Source organism: Mesoplodon bidens (assembly GCF_964165515.1).
Source record: "Mesoplodon bidens genome assembly, chromosome: 1".
Classification (NCBI taxonomy): Eukaryota; Metazoa; Chordata; class Mammalia; order Artiodactyla; family Ziphiidae; genus Mesoplodon; species Mesoplodon bidens.
This window is the reverse complement of record NC_138176.1, coordinates 36,044,398-36,064,392: the sequence shown is the minus strand read 5'-3', so window position 1 is coordinate 36,064,392 and position 19,995 is coordinate 36,044,398. Positions and strand designations below refer to the sequence as shown.

At 39.9% G+C, this 19,995-nt stretch overlaps 1 protein-coding gene across 1 annotated transcript in view; it reads right to left on the bottom strand.

Annotated features, from left to right (window-relative positions):
- Window positions 1–872: 872 nt before the first annotated feature.
- Window positions 873–19,995, bottom strand: part of CPEB3 (cytoplasmic polyadenylation element binding protein 3) — a gene marked incomplete at its 5' end in the record, with an annotated part of 153,914 nt that continues 134,791 nt past the window's right edge. The window contains 1 exon segment of the mRNA XM_081243112.1: window positions 873–4,662. Coding sequence (XP_081099238.1) covers window positions 4,435–4,662 — 228 coding nt within the window. The 3' untranslated portion in view covers window positions 873–4,434.

Sequence of the window (19,995 nt, the reverse complement as noted above, 5' to 3'; positions counted from 1 at the left end):
GAGCATACCCAAGAGCCAACTCTGGACACGTGTTTCTCTGAGTCATTGATAACCTTGCCTCCGTGGCAGGAGGCCTGGAAGAGGCCATCAAGGACTGGGAGAAACACACCACCTGTCTAGAGCGAGTCATTGGATGTTCTGTTTACGCAACACCAGTTTTGCAGTTGTATGATTTTTGTTTAATTTTTGGTGCCATGACAATGACACGCTGCCTTAACAGCACAGCTTCAAGGTGAGTTTGGGTGTTGGAAAAGAAGCAGGAGGGCAGACAGATCATGCTCGGAGTGGCCAGATGTGTTGCCACAATAAGGGACAAACAAGGGGCACCATACCAGGGAGCAGGCTGGGGGTGGAGGAAGACGAAGTCTGAGACTGTCCGTTTACAGTGGTGACCTCGGAGTGTGCCGCCTTGCCAGGCCACCTGTGTGCTCGGGGAGGTCACTTGGGCGAGACACTATGATCCAAGTCTAACTACCCAGAGGGCCGGTCCTCTCAGAGACCTCCTTTCACTCTCAGACGTCACCACTGTAAATGCAGGGCAAAGATTCGGCCTGGCGAAAGGTACCCACTCACATGTGGACAGCAGTCAGTGGCAGATTCACACACACACACACACACACACACACACACACACACACACACGACAGAATGAAGAGTTAGAGGGGAAAAGCAATAAAACACTCTGTCAACCCGGCCAGGTTCTCAACTTGGTGGTATCTCAGTAAGGGGTGACTTCATCATCAGGGCCACAGATTTGGCTGCACCTGGTGTTGTATAAATCCACTGTGACATCCCTAGAGAATTGTACTGTGACATCCCTAGTCTTACACTAAACCACTGTAATAAAGGAAAAGGCTTGTCAAAATCTCACATGTTCTGCTCATTCTGTCATTTTATTACCCAATTATCCATTACATTTTCCAATCACTTTACATAACCAACCATTTTCATCGTTGTCACACTATTGTAAACCACATCAGCAAGTTAATACATAAAGCTTTGCATTTCAAAAAACTAGACACTTTAGTAACAATATTACAAAGGTTTTAGCTTCAAAAATAACTGAAAATGAAAAAAATAAACTTTTAAAGAATTAGCATCATAAAATTAATTTATTCCAAGTAAAAATACAAAATAATATTATGACATTGACCAGATATGAAAGTCCCTCCCAGAAACAACTCTATTAATGATTGAGAAAGCACTCCTTAAAGAAAATACGAAATAAAATGAAAAATATGTAAATATGTTTAATTTTTTTCTTAGCAAAAAATCTTTCTAAAAATAACAATGAAAATTTGTCTCAGTACAAAGGCTACATTACTATTGAAAAAATACCAGCATGAAGAAAAGGTACATATTTGACAGTAGAAAAATGATTTCAGTGAATCACAATGTCTAAAGTTTGCAATGAAAATAAATCTGCAATAAAGATTTATGCCTTTTTTCTTTTCTTTTTTTTTCTATTTTTTATACAAACAGTACAAACAGTATTGCACATAACAACAAATAGTCGAGGTTAGGTTATAGCCTTCAAAAAATCGACTAGTTCAAGTGTCACATCAAGGAAAGGCCACAACAGGACCTGTGATACCCGGGGGCTTCCCATCAAGTTGCAGGTCAGAACACCTCTGTGTTTTAAAAAATAATTTTTTTGAAGGACCCTCTCTTTTAATATAACATTAACAACTTGGGGGCACATTTATTTACAAAACAAAAGGGAACATGTTATAATTTAATAAACTAAAAAAGTTCTCTTTAAAAAAATACAAACAGAAGAACTCTTTCACAATCCTGGTCAGTCGTGCACAATCAACGCTTGATTATAAATATACAAATTAAGGGAAAGTAGTTTCCACCACCTATTCACAACTTTCAGCACCAAATGGAGTTTATTTTTTGAAACCTATTCTTTATGACAATGCTTTTTCGCCTTCACTTCAGCTTTATGCTGTACAATATTCCAGCTTTTTTTTTTAATCTCAGTATTATTTTAGTACATGAAAGAGGGGTGCTTCTTCAAAAAGTTTTGCTTCTTTCACATAATTAGGTAGATTTCTGTAGGTTAGATATGATCTTTAATATTATAGTTATAAAGCTCTAACTTCTTCATTTTCAAAAAACACAAATAAGCATGAAAAAAATAAAGTTACCCATCTGTTAAATCATTTTTCTTGCAGAATTAAATTAATATATATTTTTCTGAATAAACTTACTTAGAAAATATCATTTTCTTTCCTATATTTCAAAATTGAGGTATTGCAAAAGATCATGTCAGTCAGAAAGCATGCCTTTTTCCTTAAAAACAAACAAACAAAAAAATCTTCAGCCAACTTTTGAAAACTGTCTAGAATACAAAAAGTAGTAGTGCATAACAAAATTTCTTGTACAGATGAAAAAAACCACAAACATAGAAAAAAAACAAACAGAAAACCACAGCTGGGCTGGAAAAAAGCAATTATTACCAAAAAGCCCAGAGGTAACCTCAAAGGGGGAGAATTCTAATAAGCATTTTTAACCCAGTAAAAAACTATTTTGTTTTTTCCTTTTTGAAAACAAACTATAGTTTGAGAGCTGTTAATTGCAACTAAACACTGGAGAAACAAAACAAAACAAAACCAAGCGATATTAACTTAAGACAGTACAAGGACATCACAGCACATAAAACACAGCGACTTAAATCTATTCTGCAGTGTCATATCCAGTCAGATTGTCCCCAGAATTCCAAAACATAGGAAGAAGGTTTAAAAAAAGATGTACATAGTCTCATAATCATTGTGTGTGTTTATATGTTACTATCTGCAGCCCAAGAGTGAATGCTAAAAAAACGTCCATGGGAGTACTAGCAGGTCTGAATTCTGTTCAAGCTTTACAGGATAAATCCAGGGAATTAAGTAGTTAATTTCTCACCCAGACAACCAACCTGCCCAGGCTATCTTATTTTGTACAGACATTTCTTTAGCATCACGATCACGCAACTTTCTTAAAATGTGCCTAGTTTGTCAATTGACAACTTATCTCTATATACTGTATATATTCCTAGTGTTTGTAAGCTAAGATGAGCTCTTTGGTTTTCTGGACAAGGTCTGAAGCTATGTAAAATGGTGCAAGCACTAGGAGATCGTAACTAAGAGCTCATGTGTTAGTTAATAATATACCAGTTATGAACTGTCAAGTTCGTTAATGTCTGACACAGAGGCTTTAAACAGTTAAGTTTGATCACAGTTAGACATAATCACTTTACTATATAAAATAAATTGCACAATATATAACAGAGCACCGCAAAGTACTTCATCTACCATCCACAAATTTGCTTTAAGAATATCCTACACCTAGGTTTTATATTGGTTGTAATATAGGTCATTCTGTTATGGGCTGTTCCTAATTTCAGAAGCATTCCATTTATTGAGGCATGCCTTCCTCCAGTCAATTACCATTTCTTTGAATGAAAAAAATCTTTTAAAAAAAATCAGTATTTTATAGCTTATATAGATTCTTAATTTGTGCATTGTGGGAAGGTTTTATACTAGACATCAGATATAAAATTTATTGCATGCAGCAACCTGATTAAGTAAACATGCAGTCAGAAATAGTGACCTTCCGTTGAAGCTTTCTCAAGTCTATTCTGATCTCCTTTCGGCAGCTGATTCTATCCCTAAATCACAAAAGTATGTTGTTGGGTTTTTTGTAATTGATACCTTAGCCTGAATAGAGTATTATGGTATTAATAATACCACTTTAATAGCAGCAAAAGCTATTGCAGCATAAATTTACATAACACTAAAAGATCTAACCAAAATCCTCAGCAAAACAAAAATTAAACATGAAGGAAAAATAAAGATTCAGCTTATGAGGTATCCTTACATGTCAAAATAGAGAGCAACTAAAGGCTTATTTTCATTAAGGGTTTTCCTTACTCTAAATGACCCCAGCTAATGATTGCTGAATTGTTGTGAAGTTTTTGCTACATCTGCCACCTACTCACGAGTATTACCTTTGGTAAGTCTTCTCCTAGGGGCGATTCTCTAAGTTTCTGAAAATAAGTGCATGCTCCAGTTCAAAAACGATCAAAACAATAACAATACAACAACAACAACAAACAAAAAAATCACAGACATCAACCTGATGGCCGCTGATGAGAATGGCAGTCTACAAGTGACAAATCAGGTGTAAGAAATTAAGGTACCAAGCAGACAAAGGTGTGAATCAAAGTGCAAATCAGTACCGTTACACACTCTGCAATTCTGTATTATACTGGACACTGAGTTCAGTAATATGACTGTAAATAATAATAATAATAAAAAGACCCATTTCTTCTTTAAAAATCGAGAACAAATGCACAGATTTCCAGAACACTGTAAGCCCTGAGGCAGTGCCCTCTCTTTTCCCTCCTTGTTATCTACTCCAGTACTTGTGGCTGGGTATACCCTGGGCTCAGCTCCAGCGGAACGGGACATGGCGAGGGCGGTCACCTCCCTCCTTCACCAGCGGTTTGTGGAACTCCCGCCCGGCGCGGGAATGTATGCTCGCCCAGCAGTATTCGCAGTAATACTGCAGACAGGTGACGTTGGCACAGAAGAATGGGGCAAACTTCCCACCACAGCGTGTGCCCTGGCACTCATCACACATCTGATCATCCAGCACATATGGCTTCACTTCCACCTGGACCCAAAGAGGAAAGACAGGAAAAAAGATTTTAGCAAAGCTTCCTCACATTTCTTCCCCTTGAGCATTTATAATGGAGCTTAATATGTCCCAGTCAGACTCGGTGTTGAACTCAGCTGGTATCAGACAGTGGCTGAGAGTACGGGATCTGCTCCTTGACTTACGACTTACTAATTGTGTGATGGCAGTAACCTCTCTCTGTGCTTCTGTTTGCTCTATATGTGGATCTGTAAAGTGGGGGTAACGGTGACACATGGACACACACACACATCTGGATATCTATATGATGGGCATAGCAGGGTCTACCTCAAAGGGTGCTGGTGAGGATTAAGAGAGGCAGCACAGGTAAAAGCACATGAGCTGAATCCTGAAGGCAGGAAGCACCCGGCTATGCACGAACAGCATTTCAGGGAGAGGAACCAGCAAGGACAAAGCCCAAAAGTAGGCAAAGGCAGAGCACGTACTTGGGGAAGTTTGGCAGGAGCTGGGCCAAAGGGGAAGTCCCACTGAGGCTGGCAAGTCTAGCTGAAGGGTGACTGTGAGGCTCTGGGCTTCAATGTTTTAAGCATAAGGCTTTCAAAAGACTAACCTCCCAGTACTGTTCACAATGGATGGCAGGCAAAGGGGGACTAGGGGGGATGTTAAGAAGCTACAATTGAGGCTTTTTTATTTTTTAGATTTTATTGCCTTAATCTCCCTCCAAGACTGGAAGCTTCAATAGAGAACTTTTCATCACAGCCTTGCAGGCTATGTTAGAGGAAAACCAGAAGCAAGGAAGAACAAAAGTCACCACAGTTTTCCCCCATGTCCGCTTCCTAGAACCTCAGAAACGGACAATCATTAATGTTTTCATACCAAATGTTAGAAATTAGCAGGAAGGTGGCAAGTCTCTGTGATCAGGCTCCTTCCCACGCTGACCTCTAGAGCCGTTCTGGGGAAGAGCGAGCACTGTGGCCACTGGGGCTATGGAGATGGGGACCCACATTTTTTTAGTCATGAGCCAACTGCCTGACAGTTTGGGCTGCCTCTGGACGCAGCCAGGAGGTTCCAGCAGGGCACGGGGCAGGGTACCGAGAGGCTGATGGGGGACAGCATGGGGGGAGCAGGGACATAGGGAACGCCTGGGATTGGGCTCTGGCATTCCTGGACCTTCCCTTCTGAAGGCCCCTTCGCAGGCCTCCTCTGGAGTTCTGTCTCTGCTTGGAAGACCCACTGGAGATGACCTGTCCCAGCCCTTGGTTACCCAAGGGGGAAAATGTCTTTGCTCTGGCTCTAGTTCCCTTCCTCCTATTTTTCCCTCCTCAACCTAACAGGTTAGAGAGTGGGCTTCAAAAAAAAAAAAGAATCTCACATTCATCTCTGCATCATAATTAAAACTGTAGTGGCTCTCGGGTCATCTGCCTAGGTTCCAATCCCAGCCACATTACTAGCTATACAACCTCAGGCAAGTTTCTCAGGGACTCTGAGCCTCTGTTTCCTCATCTGTACACTGGGGGAAAAGAACAGTTCGTACTTTATGGGGTTCCTATGAGGAGCAAATGAGCTAAATCACATAAAGCACACAGAACAGTGCCTGGCACATCAGATGCCCTCACTAAGTGTAGTTATCACTCCCCCTACTTCCTCTCTAGTCCAGGCCACCACAACGTGCATCCACACCTGTCCAATACTGATGGCCTCTGCACTGGCCACCAAGCTCCAGGCCTTCCCTGGGTCAGTTCTCCTATGTCCAGGTAGACGTTTCAATCATCTGCCTTCTAAATGTTTCTTGCCTGGTCAAAAGCCCTTCAGGCTCTCCCCTACCTTCAGGAGTAAGCCTAGCTGCCTCAGTATAATGGAGTACTTACTCCCTGTCCCCTGCAACTCAAATGTAAGCCAGAGCCTTCAGGATTTGCCCCAATCTCCCTCCCATCTAGTCCCCAACTCAAACTCAACCTGGTCTCTAACTTACCTGCACTTTCTTCCCACCTTACATGCTCAGCCCACCCAACAATTTCCTGTACCCAGTGAGGCCCAGTCTTTCTTTTCTCTTTCCTTCTTAGCATAAAATTAACAAACTTAAAGTGAACAATTCAGTGGCGTTGAATATATTCACAATGTTGTACAACCACCACCTCTATTTAGTTCCAAAACATTTTCTTCACCCCAAAAGGAAACCCTGTAGCCACTAAGCAGTTTTCCCTACCTTCTCTCCCTCCCCAGCCCCTGGCAACAACCTATCTGCTTTCTGTCTCTATGGATTTACCTATTCTGGATATTTTATATAAATGTAATCACATAATTGTGACCTTTTGTGTCTGGCTTCTTTCACTAATCATAATGTTTTGGGGTTCATCCATGTAGCATATAGCAATATTTGATTCCTTTGTATGACTGAATAATATTCCATTGTTTGTGTATGTATATGCATGTATATATATGGTATTTTGTTTATGTATTCATTCATTAATGGACATTTGGGTTATTTCTACCTTTTGGCCATTGTGAATGGTGCAGCTATGAACATGTATGTGCATATGTTTGTTTGAATATTTGTTTTCAATTCTTTTCAGTACATACCTAGGAGTAGAATTGCTGGGGCATATGACAATTCTATAATTAACTTTTTGAGGAACTGCCAAATTGTTTTCCACAGCGGCTGTACCATTTTGCATTCCCACCAGCAATGTAAAAGGGTTTCAATTTTTCCATATACTCACCAACACTTGTTCTCCATTTCTGTGATTAAAGTCATCCCAATAGGTATGAAGAGATGTCTCATTGTAGTTCTGATTTGCAATTCCCTACTGATGACATTGAGCATCTTTTCATATACTTGTTGGCATTTGTATTCCTTCTTTGGAGAAAGGTCTATTCAAGCCCTTTGCCCATTTAAAAAATTGGATTGTTTTCTGTTGTTGAGTTATAAGACTTCTTTATGTATGCTAGATACTAGACTTTTATCAGATATATGATTTGCAAATATTTTCTCTTATTTTGTAGGTTGTGTTTCACTTTCTTGAAAATGTTCTTTGATGCACAAAAGTTTTTAATTCTGAGCAAGTCCAATTTATCTATTTTTTTCTTTTGCTGTTCTTCCTTTTGATGTCATAGCTAAGAATCCACTGCCAAATTCAAGGTCAAGAAGATTTGCTCCCTGAACTTCCCTGGTGGTGCAGTGGTTATGAATCCGCCTGCTAATGCAGGGGACACAGGTTCAAGCCCTGGTCCGGGAAGATCCCACATGCCGTGGAACTAAGCCCGTGCACCACAACTACTGAGCCAGCATGCCACAACTACTGAAGCCCACGTGCTCTAGGGCTTATGCTCCACAACAAGAGAAGCCACCGCAATGAGAAGCACACACACCACAATGAAGAGTAGCTCCCACTAACCACAACTAGAGAAAGCCCGTGTGCAGCAATGAAGACCCAATGCAGCCAAAAATAAATAAATAAAATAAATAAATTTATTAAAAAGAAAAAGACTTGCCCCTATGTTTTCTTCTAAGAATTTTATGGTTTTAACTCCTATAGTTAGGTTAACTGATTTCAAGTTAATTTTGTATATAGTGTGAAACAGGGGTCCAACTTCATTCTTTAGCATGTGGATATCCGGTTGCCCCAGGACCATTTGTTGAAGAGACTATTCTTTACCCATTGAATGGTCTCACCAACCTTGTCGAAAATTAACTATAGGCCCAGCCTTTCAGTCCCACAGGGAACTATTCCTTCCTCCTTTGAACTTAATACTCCACTTTGCTCCTCTGGCATTTCCTAGCTATAGTTCTGCCTTGGTCAGCATCTCTCCTTATCTTCAAGCAACTTGAGGACAGAATAGATCTGGGGAAGAATGTGATCTACAGAGATTGTGGGCTCCTGGGGGAAGGGAGCTGTAGGCTCATGAAAGTGTATGTAACCTGGCCTGAACTCCCTGTACTTGAAGGCCAAGAAGGAGCGAAGTGGTGGACTAAGTCCCTTCTGCCCTGAGGTGGGAGGACTACTGGTAGAGGCAGGGTGTGTGGGGAACTAGGAGCAGCCAGCTTTTCCACCTTCGGTCCATGAGCTGAGGACTGCTTTGCCTCTACCACCAGGTAGACGCCTACACTCAGGGTGCTCCAGCAACCAGATCGGAGTCCCAAAAAGCCCAGAAAAGGGGATCCAGCAGTGAGAGAGAGGATTGGTCTTTTACATTCAGCAAAAGAAAGCTGCCAGAGGAGAAAGACAATAGCCCTTTGTAATATATACACATGTGAAAAGAGTACTTAAGGAGATTCAAGCCTAGCACAAAGGGCACTTTCCGTAATATATAGATATATTTTTTTAATGTTACCTTTGTTTAGGTGTAAAAGTGGCATTTTGGTTATGTGGGGGATTTTGTCCCTCAGTTTTTTTTAAGAGCTTAAATTCATTTTTTAAATTGAGGTTAAAGTCATAAAGAATTAACCATTTTAAAGTGAACAGGGACTTCCCTGGTGGCTCAGTGGTTAAGAATCCGCCTGCCAACACAGGGGACGTGGGTTTGATACCTTGTCTGGGAACATCCCACATGCCGTGGAGCAACTAAGCCCACGTGCCACAACTACTGAAGCCCACATACCTAGAGCCGGTGCTGCGCAACAAGAGAAGCCACCACAGGGCTTCCCTGGCGGCGCAGTGGTTGAGAGTCTGCCTGCCGATGCAGGGGACGCGGGTTCGTGCACTGGTCCAGGAAGATCCCACATGCCGCGCGGAGCGGCTAGACCCGTGAGCCATGGCCGCTGAGCCTGCGCGTCCGGAGCCTGTGCTCCGCAACGGGAGAGGCCACAACAGTGAGAGGCCCGCGTACCGCACAAAAAAAAAAAAAAAGAGAAGCCACCACAATGAGAAGCCCGCGCACCACAACAAAGAGTAGCCCCTGCTCACCACAACTAGAGAAAGCCTACGGCCAGCAACGAAGACCCAATGCTGACAAAAATAAATACATTTATTTTAAAAAAATAAATAAATTTTAAAAAGGGAAGGGGATTGAAAAGGAGCAGGACGGTGTGGGGCCCTCCTGGATACAACCTCCACCTTGGGTCCCCCGTTTCTTGTTTGTAGAAAAAGGCTTTAGTTTCCTGGGCCTTTCCTAAGTTCCAAAGAGCAGACTCAAGCAGTTACTAATTAGGGGAGTGAAGAAATGCAGAAACAAAGGAAAAATAATCAAGAAACAACAGTTCAGAGATACAACAGAGTCCTAGTTCCTCCTCAAGGGAAATACGTAACAATCTAACACATATCTTTGAGTTGTTCTGCAGGAACTAAGACCCTCACCCAGGTGGAGGATGGTGACTACATGCTGACCATAAGCACACAGACCCCTGACTGTTTGGAATCAGAAGGTTGATGATTAAGATTCCTGAAACACCACCCTGTTACCTCACCACCAACCAAACAGAAGAAAGTCATGCCCCCTGCAACCCTCACCTCAAACGTTGCCTTTCAAAGCCCTTCCCTGAAAGCCAACAGGGAGTTTGGGTCTTTTGAGCATGAGTTGCCTATTCTCCTTTCTTGGCCCTGCAATAAATGCCTCACCACAACCTGGTATCAGTGAATTGGCTTTGCTTTGTGACGGGTGAGGGGACCCAAGTTCGGTTGGGTAACACCCATACATGTACATTTACTTTGTTTTTTAGGTTTTTGCCACTATTGACAATTCTGCAATAAATATGCCTTTCATGTGTCCTCACATCTGTGGTTTTATTTCTAAGCATTGGGATTATAGCATTAAAAACAACCAACAGTAGGATTATTGGGTCAAAGAGTATAGGTATTTTTAATTTTAAGACTTTGCTAGTTTGCTTTTTTAAAATGTAGCAATTCACATCTCTATCAGCACATAATAAGTAATTATCACCTCTTTTAAATGCTCTCCAGTCTGATGAGAATAAAGTGACATTAATTTTCATTTTCCTGACTATGAATAAATGTGAACATCTTTTTAGGTGCATTGCCTGTGAATTCTTATGTGAATTATCTTCTACCCATTTTCCCACTGTGCTGTATGTCTTTTTCTTGCAAATTTTTAAGAGTTCTTTGTATGGTATAAATAATAACCTGCAATTGTTTTCCAAATCCATCATTTGCCTATTGACTTTTCTCAGGAAATCTTTGACATTTAAATGTATTTTATTTTTACATAGTCTAATATATTTACTTCTTTCTGAAGCTTCTAAGTTTCTAATCCTTATTAAGAAGGCCAACCTGGCCCTTAATTTTTTCATACAGACCTAGTTGCTTTGATTTTTTTTTTAAAGATTATCATTATTTTTTTATGTTTAAATCTTTCTTTATGTAGATCCTATTTTTATGGTTTGGTTCATTGCAAGTAATTTATGATTTTTGTTACAACTGTGATTATTTTCTCCATTTTTATTTCTAGAATAGCATAAAGCTACTAGTATTCTTCCAAGTCTTCTTGACAGAGAAATAATATCTTGACTAAATACAGGATTTTGGGATCACAACTTTTTCTCTCAGACTAATCAACAGTATTCCTTGGTGTTCTAGCTTCCAATGCTGCAGATGAAAACTCTGATGCCAATTTCTTTCTTTTTTTCCCTTTGTAGGAGATAGTAACTAGCTCTTTTCACGTGGAAGCATGTAACATTTTCTCTTTATCTTCAGTGTTCAGAAATTTTAGTTTTATGGAACCGAACTTGGGTCCGCTTGCCCATCACAAAGCAAAGCCAATTCACCGATACAAAGTTGTAGTGAAGGAAAGTACAGCTTTTATTACAGGGCCAAGCAAGGAGAACAGGAGGCTCATGCTCAAAGACCCAAACTCCCTGATGGCTTTCAGGGAAGGGCTCTGAAAGGCCACATTTGAGGTGAGGGTTGCAGGGGGCATGACTTTCTTGTTTGGTTGGTGGTGAGGTAACAGGGTGGTGTTTCAGGAATCTTAATCATCAACCTTCTGGTTCCAACCAGTCTAGGGTCTGTGAGTTTGTGGTCAGCATGTAGTCACCATCCTCCACTGGGGGGGTGGGGGTGGGGGTGGGGTCTTAGTTCCTGCAGAACAACTCAAAGATATGTGTCAGATTGTTATGTATTTCCCTTGAGGAGGAACTAGGACTCTATTTTATTGCTGAACTCTTGTTTCTTGACTATTTTTCCTTTGTTTCTGCATTTCTTCACTCTCCTAATTAGTAACTGCTTGAGTCTGCTCTTTGGAACTCAGGGAAGGCCTAGGAGACTAACGCCTTTTCTACAAACAAGAAACGGGGGACGCAGAGGGGCTTTTGTACCCAGGAGGGCCCCACATGGTCCTGCTCCATTTCATAGGGAAACGGTTAAATAAAATGTGGTACATCTACCCTGTGGAATATCATGCAGTCATGAAAAAGACTGAATTAGTGTTTGTTTTGAAACGATTTCTACAACATGGGGATATTAAGACCTAGTGGAGTGATGGATACAAGCACCTACTGCAAACTGAAGAACACTGAACAAATAAATGTAAGGTCAAGTAATACATTCATGCTGATATCTGAAAATGCAATATGAATAAACTCCATCTTCCGTGTATTCAGGCTTCCAGCTGAGCTTGGCACCAATGTTCCTTGCTGCATGAGGGGTTTTGAGGGATCTAGTCAACACAGTACTTCAGAAGATCTACCATGAAGCCCTATCATGCCAGAGGCACCAGGCCTAGGCATACACTGATACCTTATTCTATCAGCTTCCTTAAGGAATAATGGATTTCTCGTAAGTTACTTTTCCATGGAGCAGACATTTTTTCTTTTTGGTGCTAAACATCTTGAATTTTGATGTTTCTTGATAGAAATCTTCCTAAAATGTACTATTTATACTTCCCCCTCTTAAGCAAAGGGTACTATCAGAGTCCTTTATAGTAGTGCAAGTAGGACAATGCAGTGGACAGTTTTCACTTTTTCTGTCACCTCCTTCAAAATGTGTCTATCTGCTACCACTTCTATTAATACCTTTCAAAGACCCTTTATAATTTTGCAACTTCCAATCATTTTAATTGTATTAAAAGCTAGATAACCACATTTGCTAAATCTCACACATTAACTAAGACTCTGGATAGAGACAAAAAAGTAAAGGATGTGGCTTCTGGACTGCCACTGTGCTCTCGGAGGCCGTTCCCGACACCTTCCAGAGGGCTCCCTTCCAGATAGGTGAGTGGTGCTATTATTGCAAAGCTGCTGTCAGCACCTGTGTGCAAGGACTGATCCAAAGAGTACAGCCTTGCCCAAAAGGTAGGACATACACAAAGAGTCAAAATGATCCACAAACACATGTGCAAAGTGGCAACCACAGCCTCTCAAAGGGCAACAGTCAAGCAGTGCCTCTGACAATTTATATCAACAAAGAGAAGTAGCTGCATGAAGAACACTGGTAGTTAGGTGGTCCTTATGCTAAAGAAGAGTGATTATTTTGGCTCAAATGGATTCATTCATTTGATGAATATTTATGGAGTGCCTATTCCTTATATGCCACCGTATTAAAAACTGAAATACAATGGAGAACAAGACATAGTTCTTCCTTAAAATAATTTATGGTCTATTTGAGAGTTTCTTAAAGGCATTCCCAACCATTTGTAGTTTTTGTCATATCCTAATACCATCTGTACTATTACTTGATGTTTTACCTGACTATCCAGATTAATTCTATTTTTCCCAATACACATATACATAATTATTAAAATAAAAACAGAAAAAGAATAGATATATGTATATGTATAACTGAATCACTTTGCTGTACACCTGAAACTAACATTGTAAGTCAACTATACCCCCAAATAAAATAAAAATAAAATAACATAACATAAAAAGAGGCTTCTCTGTTAACCACCTAAAACACCTGGAGTATCATTAAGCTACAGCACTTTGGAGACACCAACCTACTGGGATCACATTAGTGATCTACATGACCATTAAAGTTCAAATACTAGAGCCCTTCACAGAGCCAATCAAATCACCAAGCTGACCTTCTGGTTCAAAGAGATTTACAGGACCTGGAGATGAGAACTTCCTACAGAGAGAAACGCTTGAATTCATACTACACACCTAATGGAGATGACCATACCCAAGGATGCTGAGAACATGTGTAACTTATTGATGAGGGATAACTATTAAAGATAAGGAAGACTGATGGGGAATGCTGGATAAGTGGCTATAAAAAGATGGAAAAGGGGAATAATATATGTAGAATGATATAGGCGAAGAAAAAGCCATACTTTAATAAACTGATCTCAATGTTGACATTGTTGTGTTTCTAACAAGCTAGGGAAAATATTTTGCTTGGCAGTCATTTTGATATTGGTCAACATGATGACCTCCTAAAGTAAACAAAGCAATGACTAAGAGCTCTTGGTGGCAGAGAGGTGATACCTAGGGAGACCACAGACTATTCACAGGTCCAGAGTTCTCTCTCCTTGGACCTGAAAGGTTGTAGAAATGAGAAAGGAGGCATTAGCCAAGGTCAGGCTCAGCTTGAATTATGTGCTAAAGGTCATATTAAGAACAGCTGGCCCCTGCTGCAGTCTGCCCTTTGGTGACAGGAAAAAAAAACAAATTAAGTCTGTCAGATACCCAGCCGTCCCAAGGCAGGTAAGGCATGTTTACAAGTGGCTGGAAGATGAGCAGCAGCAATGATTTCAGATAATGGAGTCAGAGTGGACAAACTGGAGAAAGAGGCCAAGTGAAGAGGTATAATTTAACAGGGATAACTGTCTGGAAAGGCCTGCCCAGAAGTCAGGTAAGCCATTTCTTATCATCTGGAGCAACATGCTTCCTGGAAAGACCAATTTTTTTGGTGTACTCAAAGCTTTAAACATAGGGCTTCCCTGGTGGTGCAGTGGTTGAGAGTCCGCCTGCCGATGCAGGGGACACAGGTTCGTGCCCCGGTCCGGGAAGTTCCCACATGCCGCGGAGCGGCTGGACCCGTGAGCCATGGCTGCGGAGTCTGCGTGTCCGGAGCCTGTGCTCCGCAACGGGAGAGGCCACAACAGAGAGGCCTGCATACCGCAAAAAAAACCATAACGTATTCCTAATCTTCTTGGCATGTGTCACAGAGTACATCTATCCAGGCCTAAAATCCACAGTAACCTCATTACCATTCTCACTAAACACGGTGTCTTTACAGTTGCTAAAGCAAGTCCTCCACCAGCAGGCAATACTAAGAATGTTTAAACATAAATTTTTAGTTTTTCAACTATGAGCTGGAATCCTGCTGTTTAGAAAGCAGATGACAGATGCCTAGGAAATTAAAGCAGCAACGTGAAAATAGCTTTTCCTTAGCAACAAAGTTATCCACAACCTTCCAGTTATAGCAAATTCCCAGTTATTAATTTTAGAAGAAATCTGGGGTAGATTAAAATAAACACAGTGAAAATGGTTGAATTTTATTTTCTTTTTACCTTTCCAAGGATGGGATTGACCATTTTTCATATTTTCAGGTGCTAGGGGAAGAAAGGTTTTAAAATCACCCTTATGCCTTTCCCACAAGGAAACATACTCATGTGTGCTAATGTTGACACCTTTGCTATATGTCTATAGAACACAGAGAGATCTGTGAGTGCTCGGTTTGGTCTTAAGATTACGTTTTCATGAAACGAAGAAGGTCCAGCTGACAGAACCCTGCATACATCATACATTCACTCTCTAATCTCATTTCCTTCCATGCTGCTTGGGAGTGGGGCTGGAGGTGAGGGTATAAATCAGCCCCAAATCAATTTCTAGCAGTAGAAGAGTATATCATATAGAGAACAACGGGTAAGAAAGTCATTTTAAATCTATAAAATGCATGACTGCCATGGCATCACCACTCCCCAACCCCCCAGGATGCAGACGTGCAGAGCCCTCTGGCTCTATCCATTTAACTGGCTACATCATAACCTTGCAGGCCACAGTTTCCTCTACTATATTAGAGGTTTGGACCAGCTCTTCCGAGTAAAAATAAGCACTCACCAAGAAACTGCTAACTGACTGATACCCCTGCCTTCTGGGGTCAAAAAACTTGAATATCCTACTGAGATAACTACTTAAAAAACTGTGGTTGTCTTTTTCCCATTAACAATCTCATAAACAGCGTCTAACCTCAAATATGAGAAGGAAAGAAGAACACTTAATCACTCTAAAGAGTTTTCACATTAAAAATTATCACAATCCCACAGGAGAAGACAATAAAAAGAGAGCAAAGGACAGAAGAGATGAGGGGTCAAGACCAGGAAGGAGAGACAAGACAAAAACGTCCCATGCCATTCAGAGAAGAGGAATATTTTTCTCTCCTTCTTAAGATGACCCAAACTCTATTTTAAAAGCTATTTCTAGTCAAAGGCTCTGAGACTCCCAGGGCTTCAAAATAAGCCCATGTGGTATTCAGAAAATATTTGAACTCACTTCTGGGTGTTGTTTCCTCTCAAAGGGTCAAACCAAACATAGCTATAGCTACAGCTGGGAAACTTTCAAGCCAGATCAAGGCCAGGGCCAGTAACAGCAGCAAGTTAAAGGCTGGGTTGTGGGAGTCCCAGACTAAGGCTAGGAGCAGAAATAGTCTGGGAACAGGTCGTCAGAACCCTCATTTCTTTTACTATTGAGTCATCTCATATATTCTAGCTGTGGCCAGGGATAAAGAGTAGTATTATCAGCACTTCTGTTAGTATGGTTACTAGTTCATATTAATCTTCATGTAGGCTAAAAATATAAAGCCTTTGATAATCTTTAGCTAAAATTCAGGCCCAATATGTTTTTAGTGAAGAGAGGAAAAAAGATTAAATGTGTGAAGTACTTGAAGTGCTTGCAAAGAAAGGTGCAGTGGATAACATCTCACTAAATAAAAAATGGGTTATTCTAAAAAGTGCTATTCAAAGCAAATATGGTGTGCTATGGCTTAACTATCACAATGTTCCTTAAATAAAAGTATCAGAAAGCTCCAAATTAGCTAACAAAGTCAGACTCTCAGGTCTTCTACACTAAGCTAAAATAGAGTCAAGGGAACATTATTTCCCAATGGTATATTGATTTCAAAACTATTTTCCCTACTTATATAGAGACTGATGTGTTAGAAAGATACAACAGATAATCTCAAGAAATCAAGAGATGAAGGACTACAAATACTAAAGAGAATAGCAACCACGCTTTCAGTGCCCTTCCCAGCATTCTGAATATGCAGCTACCCCACCCCAACCCTTTGTAGATAGAAGACACATGTCCAGCAATTCCATTTCTGGGTAGTCAAAAGAACTGAAAGCAGGATCTTGAAGAGATATTTGCACTATTATGCTCACTGCAGCATTATTCACAATAACCAAGGTGTGGGTGCACTTAAATGCCCACTGACAGATGAATGGACAAAGAAACTGTAGTATATACATAAAACAGTATATTATCCAGAAGTAATAAGGAAGGAAATCCTGTTGCATGTGACAACATGGATGAACTTTAAGGACATTATGCTAAATGAGATAAGCCATTCACAAGAGGACAAACACCATATGATTCAATATGAGGAATCTAAAGTAGGCAAACTCATAGAAAGCAGAAAGTAGAATGGTGATTGCCAGGGGTTGGGGGCAGGGGGAAGTGGGGAGTTGCTGTTCAAAGGGTATAAAGTTTCGATTATGCAAGATGAAAAAGTTCTAGCGATCTGCAGTACAACGTTGGACTTATGGTTAACAATACTGTACTGTACACTTAATTTGTTAAGAGGGTAGATCTCATGTGTTTTTTTCACCACAATAAGGAAAAAAAAAAGAGAGAGACTATATTGTGGGTGGGACAAACTTGGAAAAAGGACCAAGGAAAGGAAAAACAATCAACTGCTTACTAAACTTTTGATTTTGAGCATGAAAGAAGAAAAGAAGCTGAAAACACTAATTACTCAACTGGGTTCCCTGGAACACTATTCCCAAGAGATGGTACATTTTAGAAGAGTTCCATGATCAAAAAATTTGTGGAAAATTGCATATTGTTTCCTTCTTGGATGTTCACAATGAGATTAGTATATAAAAGCTTCCAAGAAGTCCTAGAATAAACTAGCCTATTTAACTTTCTTCAAGAAAGCATTTCTAAACTCATTTGACTCAGAAAAAGATTTTTTTTTGTAAAATAAATATTAAAATCCCAAGGGATTCATGTTTCATGGAGAACAATGTAGGAAATGATGATTTGGGGAACTAATTTTAGGGACAGATTCTTGGGCAGGGCAGACCTGCCTACTGAGAGTTCCTCCTCCTGTTTCAAAAACCCAAATAACCAACCAACATTACCCCTATCTTGCCTGAAATATTTAACTCCTTTTATAATGTGAAATTCCAATTAGACTGTCTAATAAACATCTTCCAGAAGAGCTCAAATATTAGTCATTTATGATTTCATGTAAATTAATGTGTTGTCAGTGTCACTGTGTATTGACAGAGTACTTTATAGTTTTCAAAACCACTTTAACACACATATACACATGTCCTTCCTTCAAGCTACACAATTAGTAGGTATAGTTAAGACTAAACCCAAGACTGGCTGATTCTAGTCTAGTATCCTTTCTACTAGAACAATAGCTGTGCTAAACAATAGCTGTGGGAGGGATCCCTGAGATTTTTATAAAGAAATAGTTCACATAAATCAAATCATATTTTTTTTTTAGATTAAGGGAGACTCAACTGATTCTACCCTTACAAATTTTCTCAGGACCATGGAGAGTAGACAAAAGAGCAGAAAAATGGCCATGTAAAAAGATTACCCATTTTCTAATGATCTCATTTTTCACACTACAAAAATCTTTCATCTGTAAGTGACCTAGACGAGTTATAAAGAAAACTGGATTTGGCAGAGCTCTCACATCTTAAGTGTTCATTTGGCATCACTTCTAAAAATACCATTAAAACAGACAGAATGAGTACAGGTGCCCTCTTTTGCCCTTATTGTACTTAAATACTTTAAACTGTTCCAGTTTTTCACAGAAACACTGTTCAAAAGAATATAAGTAAAATTTAATCCTAACCTTTTACTGCATTTCAGGTTCAAAATCTTTTCATTAGCAGAGAAGATACTGGTAAAAACACCTCTTTCTAGACGAAAGAGAGAAACACCTTCAATCCTTTAAATAGAAAATGCATCCAGGTGTTTACACCTTTAAAGGAAACTTGAGTCTCTACATACATGTCTTGACTAACATCCAACTTGCATGTTGATAGATTGGCACTTATGTTAAATTTTCTTTTTATTTTTTTTAGTGTCAACTTCAACTATTTCATTATCCTTATATTAAAGATTCTGAGTGCAACTGAGTAGGCACTTTAAAAGACAAAAAAAAAAAAAAGAGAGCAAATTAACTATCAGTCTTGGACATATGGTTAGGAACCAACAGCACAGTTTAAATAGGCCAAGTTCAGCAATGATACAAATCAACATCTGTACAGCCTAATAACTTTCCAGAGCACTTCTTCACCTTCATTGTTTATCTGTGTAATAAACCTTAAGATTCTTAGGCTAGTGTCCTTATTACTGCGGGACAATAAAATCAAGCCTCAAAAGGTTAAGTAACTTGCCCAAGGTCACATCATGGCTGGGAGAAGAGCTAGGAGTATAAACTCAGATGTCTCAGTTCCTAAGCCAGGACACTTTTTTTTTTTTTTTTTTACTGCAGTCATGGTTCTGTGGGTGATGATGGCAGGAGTGGGTGTGGGACCCTTAGATACATAAACACCCCCCCCCCCCCGCATTAGTGTTCTAGGGAGCCTCTGTTACCCATGAGAGTGTATGCCAAGGCAGAAGAAATGCTGAGAACCCTGGGACAACAACTTCGATATTGTCATCATAGGGATGAATAACCAGTTGACCAGTGACTGTTGAACATTAGCCATAAAATATGCATAACTGTAAGCCTTAAAGGATTTATTTCAAGATGTTAATAACTTCTCTTTTGAAGTAAAAACTGAGGCATGAATTGTATTTGTCTCATTTATAATAACGTTCAATAACAAGGGTCATTATGACAGCAAAAATGCCAGTTTCACTAAATGTTATAATCCAGTGGACTTGCATTGGCTCACACTGACTTAAAAAAGGGTTTACATGAAGACAACATAAAAATTAAAATCAAAAAAATTGCAAAAAAAATTTCAAATTCATTTTGTTAATATTCAAAATGACCTATAGACATACTGACAAATTCTGATATCAAACTCCAGACGTGCCCTGCTCTGTGCAGTATATGTTCACCTGAAAAGTTACATGAAATATGGAAACACGTATAAAACTAACTAAAGGACCTATAACACAACTCAGGGGTTCCTACCCAGGTCTGTGGGAAAATGACTTCATAGAAGAAGTGGGTTTAAAGAAACATTAGACCCTGGATGAGCAGC